Source organism: Etheostoma cragini, chromosome 9 (assembly GCF_013103735.1).
Source record: "Etheostoma cragini isolate CJK2018 chromosome 9, CSU_Ecrag_1.0, whole genome shotgun sequence".
Taxonomy (NCBI): domain Eukaryota; kingdom Metazoa; phylum Chordata; class Actinopteri; order Perciformes; family Percidae; genus Etheostoma; species Etheostoma cragini.
The window spans coordinates 7,324,816-7,338,369 of NC_048415.1; the positions used below are offsets into that span (position 1 = coordinate 7,324,816).

The 13,554-nt window shown below is 39.1% G+C and overlaps 1 protein-coding gene across 5 annotated transcripts in view; it reads right to left on the reverse strand.

The window, feature by feature from the left end:
* Positions 1 to 3,823: 3,823 nt before the first annotated feature.
* The window catches only part of pde4ba (phosphodiesterase 4B, cAMP-specific a), a 168,742-nt gene continuing 159,011 nt past the window's right edge, over positions 3,824 to 13,554 (reverse strand). For all 5 annotated transcript variants that reach the window (XM_034881114.1, XM_034881115.1, XM_034881116.1 and 2 more), the window contains 8 exons: positions 13,426 to 13,519; positions 9,909 to 10,183; positions 9,637 to 9,801; positions 8,918 to 9,017; positions 8,628 to 8,782; positions 8,387 to 8,509; positions 7,766 to 7,948; positions 3,824 to 7,665 (listed from right to left, as the gene is read on the reverse strand). In XM_034881114.1, the coding sequence (XP_034737005.1) occupies positions 7,225 to 7,665; positions 7,766 to 7,948; positions 8,387 to 8,509; positions 8,628 to 8,782; positions 8,918 to 9,017; positions 9,637 to 9,801; positions 9,909 to 10,183; positions 13,426 to 13,519 (1,536 nt within the window). In that variant the 3' untranslated portion in view covers positions 3,824 to 7,224. The remainder of the gene's footprint in view (positions 7,666 to 7,765; positions 7,949 to 8,386; positions 8,510 to 8,627; positions 8,783 to 8,917; positions 9,018 to 9,636; positions 9,802 to 9,908; positions 10,184 to 13,425; positions 13,520 to 13,554) is intronic.

Genomic DNA, 13,554 nt, shown 5'->3' on the forward strand with positions numbered 1-13,554 from the left:
TAGGGTTAAAAGGTTCAGATGTCTTTTAGGCTGCCATGAAACACCAGCACAGCTCTACATAACTCACAGAACAAAGACTCTAAGAAATCCACATTTGTCACTGCACCATTGTGAAATAAAAATACGTGGGCTCAGGAACCTTAAATTTAATTACCCGACATCTCATGAGGCCTTCAACTGTTCAGCCTAAAGGAGTTACATCGGCTGCCCTCTCCTCCCTTATTTCTATCACCTGTGTGTGTGTGTGTGTGTGTGTGTGTGTGTGTGTGTGTGAGTGTCTTTCTCTCTTGTTATCAATTTATCTAATTGTAAATGCACTTAGCTGTTGCAGCAGATTAAACTCTGTCTGCACATGCTTTTACCTTGCTTTTTGATGTTTTTAATACATGATTAGTAATATTAAAATACTCACATTTGTGTTTATACGAGTATGAAGTATGACAACTGTAAAATTTATTTCAAATGTGACAGGAAAAATGTGGGCCTATTTGTATTTTTAAAATTGAAAAAATTAGAAGAAAAGATGTGGTGAGATAATACTTGTGCAGTTTCCTTTATTTTTATTTTTGGCTTATTTCTAAAAAGAGAGATTTGAGAGATTCATGAAGCAGACACACCCACACTCTCTTTTCCTTTCTGTGAATGTCTTGTTCATTCATTTACATGTAGAGGATACAATAGGGAATGTTTGAGCCTTAAGCCAATTCGCTGTTATCTCCCAGCTAACCATTTCCTTTCCTTTGCTCTCAATATACATCTTCTTCTTCTTTGTTCCACACAAGGGAGAAGTTAAGTGGTGTCATTTTCCTTGACTGGTGGGAAATGTTTTGCTCTCTTTTTAGCTTTATTAGATTACTCAACCTTGATCGTGGACCACCATGCCTTTGTAAAGCAGTGACAAAGGAGGCCATGCGTCCCAAATGCCTGTCCCTCTTCTTTCATCTTTTTTCGTCATATGCACTCAAGTTCATTAAATCAAATCTCTTGTTTTCCCTGGATTATGTCAGAGGCAAGATGAGGACACTTTCACAGTGGGAGATTGGAGTAGGAGGTGGAAAGCAAAGAGGAGATAAAAAAATATTGGAGACGCGGAAGGATGTATATACTGTATGCAAAAAAGGATAACACCTAAAAGATGAAAGTATCTAATGAGAGGAGTGGAAAATGGGGGGAAAAAGATAACAAACCTTGGTGATTTAAACAACTGAAGATTTTTTCTTAAAGCAAGTTTGGAGTGGATACAAGGGCAGACAGCCTCACAGCTCTTATTGTGGGTCACAATAAAATTCCGTCCCAATCAGAAGATTTCAAAAAAGTCACTAAGGATTTTGGAGAAGGAACCTGACATTACATTTTGAAATATTCAAATATGCCCATTTAATTCTTATTATAATACTTATATCCAGTTTTGAAAATGTGTCACTGAACTTATTTGATAAAAAACACCATAACTAATTTAAGACTGTAACACCTGTGATCACTTTGCAAAGGTGCCTCATTATGTTTTTATAGGTGGAAGTTGTTGCGGTAAATACAATTAAAAAGCCAATTACGAATATCAATAAATGTATTCCATGGGGTGTTTCCCAAATAGAGCCTATAAACCCCCTTCTTGGAAATATTGCTTCATCAGCCTTTATTCACTTCATTTCACCCTGGCTGTGTTAAGTCCCACATGTTAAATAAATCACTTTAATAATGTGGCAGTTAAACAACTCAACTTATCAGCATCCACATTCTTTCCAGTTAAAGTTTGTATGGAGTCACTAGGTCCTGCAGAAGAACCAGAGTCAGGTTGATAGTAAAAACTAGAAAGCATTCACACAGTTCTTGCCTTTGGAATGTTTTAATAGATTAGCATGCAGGGAGGGTGTACAGCACCCTCCTCTTCTCTGCTTCTCTTTATAGTTGTCCAATTCATCTACCAACCCTTGTAGGGCTGGCCCAGGTTTTCCCTTGACCAGGTCATACTTAAGCTGCTATAGGTTTTAAAATTAACAAAATAACAATGATAATAATTACAAAATCTTTAATTTATATAGTGCTTGTATGTATATATATATATATATATATATATATATATATATATATATATATATATATATATATATATATATATATATATACACATTAGGTCTTGTACAGTCATTTGTATAAACATTTTTTAATGAGGCAGACTGATAACCACTAACTTATGTCCATTTAAATCTGTGTTATTTTTGCTCTACCTTAAGGTGCAGTGGTCACTTTTAATAATATAACCCAATTTCACAAATCGTAAATTTGCCTTAAGAGTTGTGGCAGTTCATGACAAATAGAACACGCTAATGAGAAATTGTTTTGGAAAAACTTTAATTTTCTCTGGCCAATTTGTGTAGGTTGTAGAAGGAGTTTAAAAATAAGTGTACATGTAATCAATCTGTTTAGGCCCTGCATGATTTGTTGACATCCAAACAATCCTGGACATTTTTTTGTGGGTCTACACCACAGTCTAGAGTGTATTACAACGACCAAATGGCAATGCACCAAATAGTTCCTCTTTGGCCCATGGTTAAAGGTTTTATAGGTTTTAAGATATTGTTTTAAACAACACACAAACATGCAGAGACAAAAAGCATTAACTCATTGGTAGAGGTCATCAATTTTATACTTTGTATCTTCTAAAAATGATTTGCTAGCCATTTAAGTAGTTGGACATTATCAATGAAAAGATGAAAAAAACATTTACTGTATATGTTGGGAACAGGCCTTGCAAAGCACCTGTAGTGTTTGTAAAAATATAAGCCCTATGTCTATGTGTGTGTGTGTGTGTGTGTGAAGGCCTTGTGTCACATCAGGACAGTCCTGTCAGTTTGTGTGTGGGCGGTGGTGCTGAGTCTGTGTCACACGGTGTTCCTGTCTCAGCACATTACAGCTAAACCTCCAACAAAAGCAGCAACATCTGAGATAACGAAGAGTAACATAATACACAATACTCAATTTAGTAAAGAATACGTATAATATTTTAGTTTATAGCACTGTCCTGAGGTTTGAGTTTGATGTGTTTTTTGTTTCTCAGAGGAGGGTTCAGGGTCTGCTAACATTTTGTGATTTTTAATTTAGACCAACTGTGGGAACTTAAACTTGACTTTCACAACAGAAGCCCAATTGAATAATAATACAACCTCAGACTTAGTATTCCTGTAAAAATATCACGTAAAGTATTCCTGTCTGATGTAGTAGAGTACCCCTAATTCATGTACCATTCCAGCACTCTCTTAGACACATCTACAGTATGTAATATTGTGGTGAATATATTTGGCTTTAGTCATCTTGGATTCTGAGTTTGTGATAGGCATTGTTTTCACTTATGTGACATTTTATAGATCATTGATACTTTATATAAACTGCATGTATTTCACAGATTGATCAATAATGAATATAGCTTTTAATTGCAGCCGTATATTTGCGGCCTCTAATTTGCATGTTTGATTTAACTAATGTAGAGTTTAGTTTTGCTATGTTGCAGATTAATATCTTCATGGGTTGGAAGATGCAGTGGTTGTTTTTGTAATGGTATTGTTGTTTGATCTGTCAATTGGTTCACAGCTCACTGGTCAGGTTGGGTGTCAGCAGCAGCAAAGACCTCAAGTGGCCTCCAGCAGGGATGAGGCTCTTTTTTCAGCACAAGATCAAGGAGCTCACTACATACAGTTTTGTTTTGGGATACAGTCTAACAAAACCCAACAAACTTGTTGAAACCCATCAGAAGCACCCAATGTATTGTTCAAACCCCAAGTAAAGACACAAGGCTATGAGGGGGAAAAACTGCAGAGGCAGAAGGAATATATTCATGCTTTGCTTTTAATCACTTAATAGAAAAAGTATTTCAGATGTATTCTTGAACACAATATACAATATAATACCATACATTGTGTGAAACATTTAATAACCCACCTGCAACAACTGGCGGACTTGAACATATTATTGACAATTAAAAAAAAAAAACCATCTCTCATGCAGATAGTGCTAAATCTGGCTAACCATTTTGAAACAACTAGGACCAAAAAAGCTTGAACATAGATAAACAATGTTAATACTGACACTTTTGAATTTCAAAACTGCTAACAAGTTTGGTCAGAAAGAGTTCACACATTAGCACAATCAGTTACATACGATCATGTTTTGTTGTTATTTCAGAATGATTCACGTCAGTGCCGGGCGTATTGTAGCATGCTACCAATACCATCCCTGTGTTATCTACTTTTACATGAAGTGCGTTAAGTGTAAAAGAAGACAATCGCTTTGTGTTTGTCCATCAAACATGTATCTATCTGGCCTCATATATCAGCAATCTGCATTCAAATGCTGGAGCTTAGGTTGTGTGTGACAAGCTGCTTAGAGAAAATAAGCTATTTCTGCACTTTGATACCAAGGTTCTGTGTTCCCTAGCTAGCTTGTATGTATCCTATATCCAAGCACATGTAGTTTAACATGTCCTCTATGTTGCTTCTGGGTTACCAAATTGCTGCTGTCAGATGAAAACCTTGTAGCTTCAAAAACTCAGTAGAACCAAAATTGTTTTCTACCAAAAACAAAAGTATCTAAGAAATGAAATGAGGACATTCAAAGTCCTCTATAACATTTCGGCTATTATTAAAGAAATGTAACTAAGTTTACATTTCACAGAGAGAGAAACAAGAATTTTCAGAAATACGAAAACATACCATGATATTATGATTTCAGGTGATGTCAGAGTGGGAACATTTTTGGTTTAATATTCATGCATAATAAGCTTAATATAAAGTCTTGTATTGTCTGTGACATTTCATTAAAAGAGGAACTTTTATGTGAAAATTAAAAAGTCAATGTTGTAGTTACAAGGTTCTCATGTGACAACAACGAGTCTCTTTAGCTGCTGCTCTGCTGGGCTCTCAAAACATTGTGCGAATATATACTTATATGTATTTATATATATAAAAAACAATATATAATACATATATAAAAAGACTCTAATCCAGAGTCTTCTACACATTAGACACCACCACTTCCAGGTAATGCAAGTGCATATAAATTAAAATAGATTTTACACTGAACCAGTATTTCTTATTTACAAGCTTAAAGTATAGAATAAATACACACTGTTATAAACAGCAAAAAGGACCAACTTGAGCTCCTAGCGACAAACAGTAGAGACAAAGGCATGGAGTGATGGGATAAGGCCTGATGACAAAGTCAACACATCCAAACAAACACACACACACACACACACACACACATACAAAACCTTCCATACATACATACATACAACATACATGCTGCACACAAACGATTGCCACTTAAGCATGCTGGAGTGAAATTAGATGAAGTACCTCTTGAGTATATCAGTAAACCAATGTGAAAATGGAGAGATGTGATTATAGATGCAACTAGAAAATCCATAAAATCTGTTGTGGAAGCTATAGGCCGTAGAAATGTGAGGTCTGCAAACCATTTTCAGAAACACAAAGAGGCGTTTTTTGGTCTGTTTCAAAACTAGAGAAATTACTTATCACATATTTTTTTTCCAGAATAGTCTCCCATGATAAGTCCAGCAATTCCATCTGTACCAAATCCCAATAACCCGACTGTCCTGGAAACATGATACAGCCGAGGGGGAGAGTTAAAAAAAAATCAATTGACGTCAATGAGCAGCCGCTGCACTTGAGGGATTTTTATTGTGAGGAAGAAATAGCCTGATTGTTTTGGGGTTGTGTCCGTGGAGCCCAGAGGGGTTTGTGAACCATGTGAATAGTGGAGCTGATTAGGGCCTGAGAGCGTCTTTCAGACAGGCAGCTGTAAGAGCACCTTTAATCATCTGGTCCGGGCGTGATTGCAGAGTGGCAGGGGCGCGTTACATTAGGCAGGTCTGGGGTCAGGACCTGTTCTATCTAACAGGATTATTAAAACTGCAACATACCTGTGGGCTAAAAATAGATTCACCGCTGTTGTGCATTTCGTCCTTGGCAGACTTTGTTTCTCATTTTATCACAGATCTAAGCAGCTTGTTGTCATGAGCTGTTTGTATTTCTGCTGATTTCACCTTGTGGTAGATTCATGTAGGTTATGAAGGTTTGAACTGGACTAACCTCTTTTTCACAACACCACAAAAACAAAAAAAAAGTCAAAAAGACAAAATCTTACATAGGAAATGTCCCAATAAAGTTACACTAAAAATTTAGCAGGAATATCTGAATATCTGGAATATCTACCATTTAGTTTTAAATGAAGGATTTCATATCCTTGCTGAGATTTGGCATTACAAGTAAAGTTCTGTTGTGAAAAGATCGGAGGCCCCAATGGTCTGCAGACCAGAGTAGATATGATGTACAGAGAGATGAAGTATGAAAATAGATTATGTATTTAATGTGACTGTGACATTCATGGACCGACATCTGATAGAGAAAGCGACAAACTAAACATGTAACATGAACCATGAGTGAACCATAAGCGTCTGAATTCCACGTGTATAACATTGTGCTCAGGATGAAAAACAAAAGTAAGAAAATGTGCGTAAAATGTGGGTGTTAATGGTTCCCTATTCCGATGAGTTTGTCCAAGAGTTGTTTGTCGACATTTGTTTGGATTTCTCTATTGCCCAATACATGGAAGACTGTTCTCTTTTTAACATATAAAAAAGATTTTGCTCTTTCAGATAGGAAAAAAAAACATTTCACAGACATACTAGTGTGTTCAATAAATAAAAAACTATTATAAAGACAATAGTAAAAAAGGCACACAAAAGTCCTTTCACAAATGGTACAGGAAAAAAGTAAACTCTTTCTCTTGCTATACAAATGTGTATCCATCAGTAGATCTTACTCTATGCTACTTCTAGATCATTTCATATCTGTAAAAAAAGTCTTAAGGTACAAAACGTCTCTCAGTAGTGTCAATGTCCGTTTAATGCCAGTCCAGAAAAGAAAAGTACTATTTCCAAAACTGGCCGAAATCCTTCATGTTCCACCCTCAGTCTCGCCTGTCCATCAAGACTAAAATGTTCGCAGTAATTATTTCCTGAGAACTCTGAAGCCGACTCACTGAAACTGTCCGTCCGTGTCTGCTTCAAACACCCAAGTGCAAGACGCCCCTGTGCGGGACCAAACTAAGCCCTTGCTTCTGTGGGCTTAAACACAGCTGCAAGAGGATCTCCCCTCTTTTGCCAAAAAACTTTTAAATCACCACGTGAGCCTGATGATGGAAGCCCTATGTGTCTGTGGGCGACGCCTCATGTGTCACAATCTCTATTGCCGGCTCCATCATGCTGCCCTCCTCAAGCTCCTGATTTTCCAAATAGTCCAGTGGAGGAGAACGAGAATCTCCTAGACTATCCTCTTCCTCCTCTTCTAACTCTTCTTCTTCCTCCTCGTCCTCCTCCCCTTCGCCATTTTTCTCTATTCCATCCAAGTCCTCCTCCTCCAAGGTGAGCTCAAACTGAAATTTCTCCCCGCCTCCCTGACCTCCAGTCCCTCCACTGTGTCCGTGTGTGACCTGGTCGTAGAAGGGCGGGGAGGGACTCTGGGGGATCATGCTTTGGTACCAGTTCCTGTTATCCTCCAGGGTGTCCAGAATGTCCTGGGCGTCAGGGTGGACCAGGTCGGCCCAGGTCTCCCACAGAGGATGTACAATGTAGTCAATGAAACCCACCTGAAAAGGAGTAAGAAGAGGCCAATTAGAACATAGAACATATGTGAATTTATACATCCTTGTTGTGCATAATGCAGTTTCTATGTCCTTGATTGCCTACCTGGCTCTTCTCCACCGAGGCTGTGTGTTTATCACACATAGGGCTGATCTCCATTCCCCTCTCCCTCTCTCTGTCTCCTTGGTGGAAGAACTCCTCCATTATACGATCAGTCCACTGACGATACAGCTCCAGGGACTTGGTGGGGTTACTCAAGTCAGCACAGTGCACCATGTTACGCAGCACCTAATGAATAATACAGAATTGCAATTTAGTAAATGCTTGCATTGGGCTCATCCTTTTCATTTTTTTGTTATTTCCCCAAGAAATCTCTAAATGTTCCAATGGGTTTCTTTTGCAGAACATTTGTAATATGTGGAAACAATGAGCCAAGTGTGGAAAAATACTTTACAACAATTACAGTTAGGAGAAATTAGATTCTCGTAGAACCGCCATTTAAGGCTAGTGCCATAATGTGCTTTGGAGTGAGAAAAGGTGTGACAGGAGGCAGGCTAATGACCACTGGCTATTGATTGGAGCTATTAAAAGCTGGGAAAAGAGAGATGAAGGGCTTACAGTATGTCCAATCACAAACTCCCAGTCCATATAATGTAAGATATTTTTTTATTTTTTGCTGTTACCATTACTATTATTAGTTTTTTGTTTTGCATAACCAACACCTACCTGCATTCTGTCGGTGTAATTGTCCAGCAGCAGCACTCCAGAGCTTGTCACCTTCTTGGTCTCCACCATAGTCTTCAGATCAGCCAGCAGACTCATGTGTTTGGACATGTCAGTGGCCAAAACCTGAATAAAAGAGAGAAAAAAACACCATCCTCAGCATACGGATCATTTGATCAGGTGGATTAATTGAAATTGAGATGACAGTAGAAGAGAAAATGATATGAATCTGGACATATATTACCATGTCGATGATCATCTTGCGGAGGGACTGTCGCTGCTTCTTGGTGAGGTTCTGGAAGATATCGCAGTTGTCTTCCTGTAGTAGCTTGAATCCCACAGCCAAGTGATGGTTCTCCAGCACAGACTCATCGTTGTACATTAGTGCCAGCTCAGAGTCTGAAAAGGTGTTAAAAAGAGATATTAATATAATAATTTATTTTATTAAATTGTTAAAAGCACCAGTTTATATCTTTTAAAACAAAGCAACACATTAACTAACTCAGTCCTGTTATGAGAAATGTTTTGACTTACTGGTGTTGATTAAGAATTGGTTTGATACTCCAGGATGGTCAACATCATGGATAGCTGCAGCAAAGATGGCTGCTAGGATCTCAAGATCTGTAAAGACCGCCTGAGAAAGGGTGGGAAAAAAGATCATTTAACTTTTTTTGAAGGTAAAACCCCCTCCCAAAAAACAGACTAATCAATGCCATTTTTTCCTCAATCAAGTAACAAGCTAGCTGTCTGCCTTTCTGTAAAATGCCACTGTGAGAGAGTATAACACTGTGTCTGCTGGCTTTGATACATGAATGATAAGATAAGAAGAGTAAATCAAGAGCTGAAGTCTTGGGCATTGTGACCTGACTCTATCCTACCAGCTAATCAAATTTAAAGATAGCTGTGAGAACATGCATGTAGGAAATTCTTTTACAAATAAGGCATGGAGGGACGAGTGCTGGTGGAAAGAAGGAAGTTCCCTGAGTAATGGGAGGTAAAGATGATTAAATGGAAGGATCTTGAGCTCTTCAAAGCTTATGTCGCTAACCAGGAAAGTGGCACATAAGGTGATGTAAGAGCTAACTCCTCTAAATTAGTTTTCCTTTATTTCTGTGGATGCACACTGGTACCCAAGTCAGAGGAAATTCTTTAACATCCAGAGTTAAGAAAGATCTACTCCCATTAGCTAACAAAGCCCTGTGATGTGAGGTATTAAAACAGAGTACAATAATTTCCTTTATACTATAACTTACATCCAGCGCTGGAGTGGAGAGGAGGATGTGTGTAGATTGGGCTACGTCGGCAGCGTGCAGGCTGTTATGGTAGGCCACATCTGAATGGTAGTGATCTTCCAATGTCATCATGTAGGCCACCAACGTATCCACGGGGATCTTAAATGTCTTTAACAGGTCTCGCTCCTAGGAAAACAACATTTCAACAATATTTAGGAATTCTCTTAATTCTCTCAAACAACAATTATGTGAGTGAAGACACAGCAGAATGCAGAATTTCGGACACTTCTTACCTGAAAGATGGCGTACATGATGCAAGTAAGAGGCCTGCTGTGGGAGTACTCTGAAACAGTGAAGATGTTCAGGCCCCACTTGTTGAGGTCCTCCAGCTCCTTGGACAGCAGCTCCTCCTTATCGGTCTTGACGCCGAAGCGTGATATGCTGCTGCCGGAGAGAGACGGCCCATGGGAGACCTTCTTGACTCCGCTGATCTGTGTCATCAGCTGCTGCTTCTGCTGCTTCTTCGTCTTGGATGTCGGCGACGGCATCTCCATCTCATTCTGTTTGTCTGAGGGAGGGGACAATAGAGATTTGTTGTTTTTAGTGAGGACATTGTGAGGAAGAAGTGCTTAAAATTCCCAGTTGACCTCATACAGCATGAGTCTAATAATTTAATCTACTTCTCAATAAAAACTGAGAATCAATGGCTGACAGAGGACCCAGGTCCACTTTAACTACAGAAACACCTGCAGCTAGTTATCTCCTGAGGGATTTATTGATTCATACATTCATCATCTGTGCCTCCATTCATTTGTTCATTCATGCTGCCCTGTCTTCCACGCGCACTCTCTCTGAGCTCCTACTGTTCATTTATCTGTCCCTCTAAACCCCCCCATACCCCCCATCACTCAGCAGGTGGCTCACATCTCATCTCCTGTTCTTTTCACTCTCATAGTCAGTCCATTGACAGACTGAGAGCCTACACAGTTAAGGCAGCTCCATAAAGTTGGCCCTTCAATAAACTGCTCCATCTTCCACGGCTTTAGTTATAGAGTAGATTGGGATTTCTATGTTTGGTTTATTTCATTTGTAAGTTTCTTCAACCACATTTAGTGTGGCCACAAAGAAAACAACTGAAGCAAGTATGAAGTCCAAAAAGTACACCAAAAACCTTCAAGGCTTTTATGTAATATTCCTTTAGAAAAAAACTATTATGAATATAATAATATGCCAGTGATCACATTTTATCTAAAATAAACACAGAAAACATCCTGCAGGGACTGACTGGCTATCGGCACAAATGTGAGCTGCGCACTAATCTATCAAGCCACAACTCAGCTCATCGCTGGCCTATCAGCTTTCCCCTGTGGAGGGTTATTCAGTTACCAGCTGTAAGTCAAATAATCACTTTCTCTCTCGCACTGTTTTCTCTGCTTTTCTCTGTGTCTCAGTCCTCCAGTGGTAATTGAGAATGGGCAATTAAGCGCTCTCAAACATGTGTTGCGTGGGAAACAAGGGGAAGAGCAATATATTGCCCTCTACTTTATTACAAGCCATCATTAGAACCACTGAAGTGTGGTGTTTGTGTGGCCTGTTAATGTGTGTGAGCGATCAGAGACGGACAAGTTTGCCATGTTATTACTATCATCCATTTCTACATAAGTAAGTGCCAATATACGCCATGCACTCTGTTTCACAGTACACATGATCCTGGTATCCATGTTCCACCAGATGAAGCCTCTCTGTCACATTTTGGCCTATAATGTTTCAGTCGGACATGGACAGACCTTTTTATTTGTTTTTTCCTCCCTCTGTTTTCACTTTGGTCTCTTTTGCATTTAGCTCATCTTATCCTTTCTTTTATCTTAATTTAAACACTGATTTACAGAGAAAAAAAGAATCACCTGAAGGAAAAATCTCTTGCATTATGCTCTGTTCTGTCTCTCCAATTCTTCCTTCTCCTTCCCTCTACTCTGTCATCTCCCACGTTTATTTCAATTTCTTTTTCATCCTCCTCCATAAGCGCTCCTGTGAGAGACCCAGATGCAGCAGGGAAGGTGGGGGGCTGAATATCTTTCAGTGTATTCCCTAAACTAGTTGTGTTCTGCTGCTGGCCGATCAAAGGGAATAATGACAGAATTATGTTGCGAGGACAGCTGTGGCGGTGGAAAGGCACACGTGAATGACCAGCATGCTGTTGACCAACAATCCTCATATGGATAGAATGTCAGAAATCCTGGTCTGAAATGGCCCATTCAGAGAAACGAAAGATCTTTATTTATTTAGGTAATTATCCAGGCTCCATGATCACTGTTTAAACTGTCTGCCTTTCCATCCACTGGAAAATTAAAAACACAGACACAATAAAAATAAGAATGACCTCTGCAGAACCAGGTATATGGCAGGAAAATGTATTTTCTTTGAGTCTGAATGGAGGACTTTATAATAAAGGATTATAAAGCAAAAACAAGTGCATTACTGATGTGATACTAATCTTTATGGATGAAAAGATTAAACAGTTTTACTGAACAGCTGAGGCCAAAACAGGCCATCCGTGGTCCTTGGGCCATCCCCTTGTTCCCCCTCCCCCCACTCTTCATTAATGTTCTTTCTTTCTACAAACAAGAGGGGAATCCTGACTTCTTTATTGAAGCGATAGTCATCTCTGTCTGGAAAAGGAGAGAGAGAGAGGTGTGGGGGCAACAAGGTGTCCCTGCTGACAAAGATGCCCTAAGACAGGGATGAGTCACTGAATCTCCCTGCCAGCAAAGGGGGATCCTCTATACCTCTTATTTTCTCCCTTACTGCAGTCAGCTCCCTCACTCTCTACCTCCCTTGTTTGCTTCTTCTCTGTCTCTCCTCAACCCTCCTCTCACTTTCTATGATCTGGCTGTTAGGGACCCGAAAACCACAATACACCGGATCAGGATACCAATTGATCGGAAGCACAGTGTCTATAAATAGTCTTAACTACATCTAGGTGCATTCTGTCTGCCTTATACTTTTTGTTTGTCAATCTATATTTCTTTTAAGTCAATAATTCACTTGTCTATCAACTTTCAACTTGATGTCCTCTAGCTGTCGTCACACTTCTGTGTAAATAACACATTTGTCAAAAGCCAACTTTATACCTATTTGCAGAAATTGGTTGATTGTCCCACTAGTGCTGGTTTACATATTTATATTTATTTTCCTCTACAGTGACTTAATCGTGTGTTTTTTGTACCATGGTCATGAAGCATTTTGTACACGTGTGTAACAAAAATAGAAGAAGACATGTTTTTAAATACAATATACATAGATTTAGCTCACGCCACATATTCTCAGATCTGTGCAACCCACACTGACAGCATCCAGTTGCAATCCACTTTCTCCAGTTCTGGCTAACAAGCTCCCTTGTCAGTCAAATGGCACTTTTTACAATAGCCACCCACCTTAAATATATTTTTTTCCTTTAATCCTTGGAGAATTTTACATTTCTTACATATATTTTAATGGCCAATTTGAGCCTGATGCCAAAAACATCTAGACAAAGCTTAATGGCGCAGTGTTTTATGTTACACCCCCACAGACAAGCCTGCCAGAGCAACTTGCACAGCTTACCATCATGTACTAAACCTCCACAAAAACACTGCAGCAAAACAAAGAAGTGGGAATCAGTGTGAGCCACTGAACATTTGTGGATATTTGTATTTTTGGATGTATTTTTGGGACCTAATGTTCTGTGGTGATTTGACGTGGATTATAAAAATCAAATTGCTGAATTTGTTTGTGTGATTTTGAGTGCATGTACACAAGACTTTCATTTACCTAGGAAGGTGTTAGAGATGAATTCGGAAACCTGATTCCCAGACCGACTCATCTCAGATAGGTGCGTCAACTCCCGATTCAACATTCTCTTGAACTGCAAGAGAGAAAAAGGAAGGGTGGGGGGGGGGG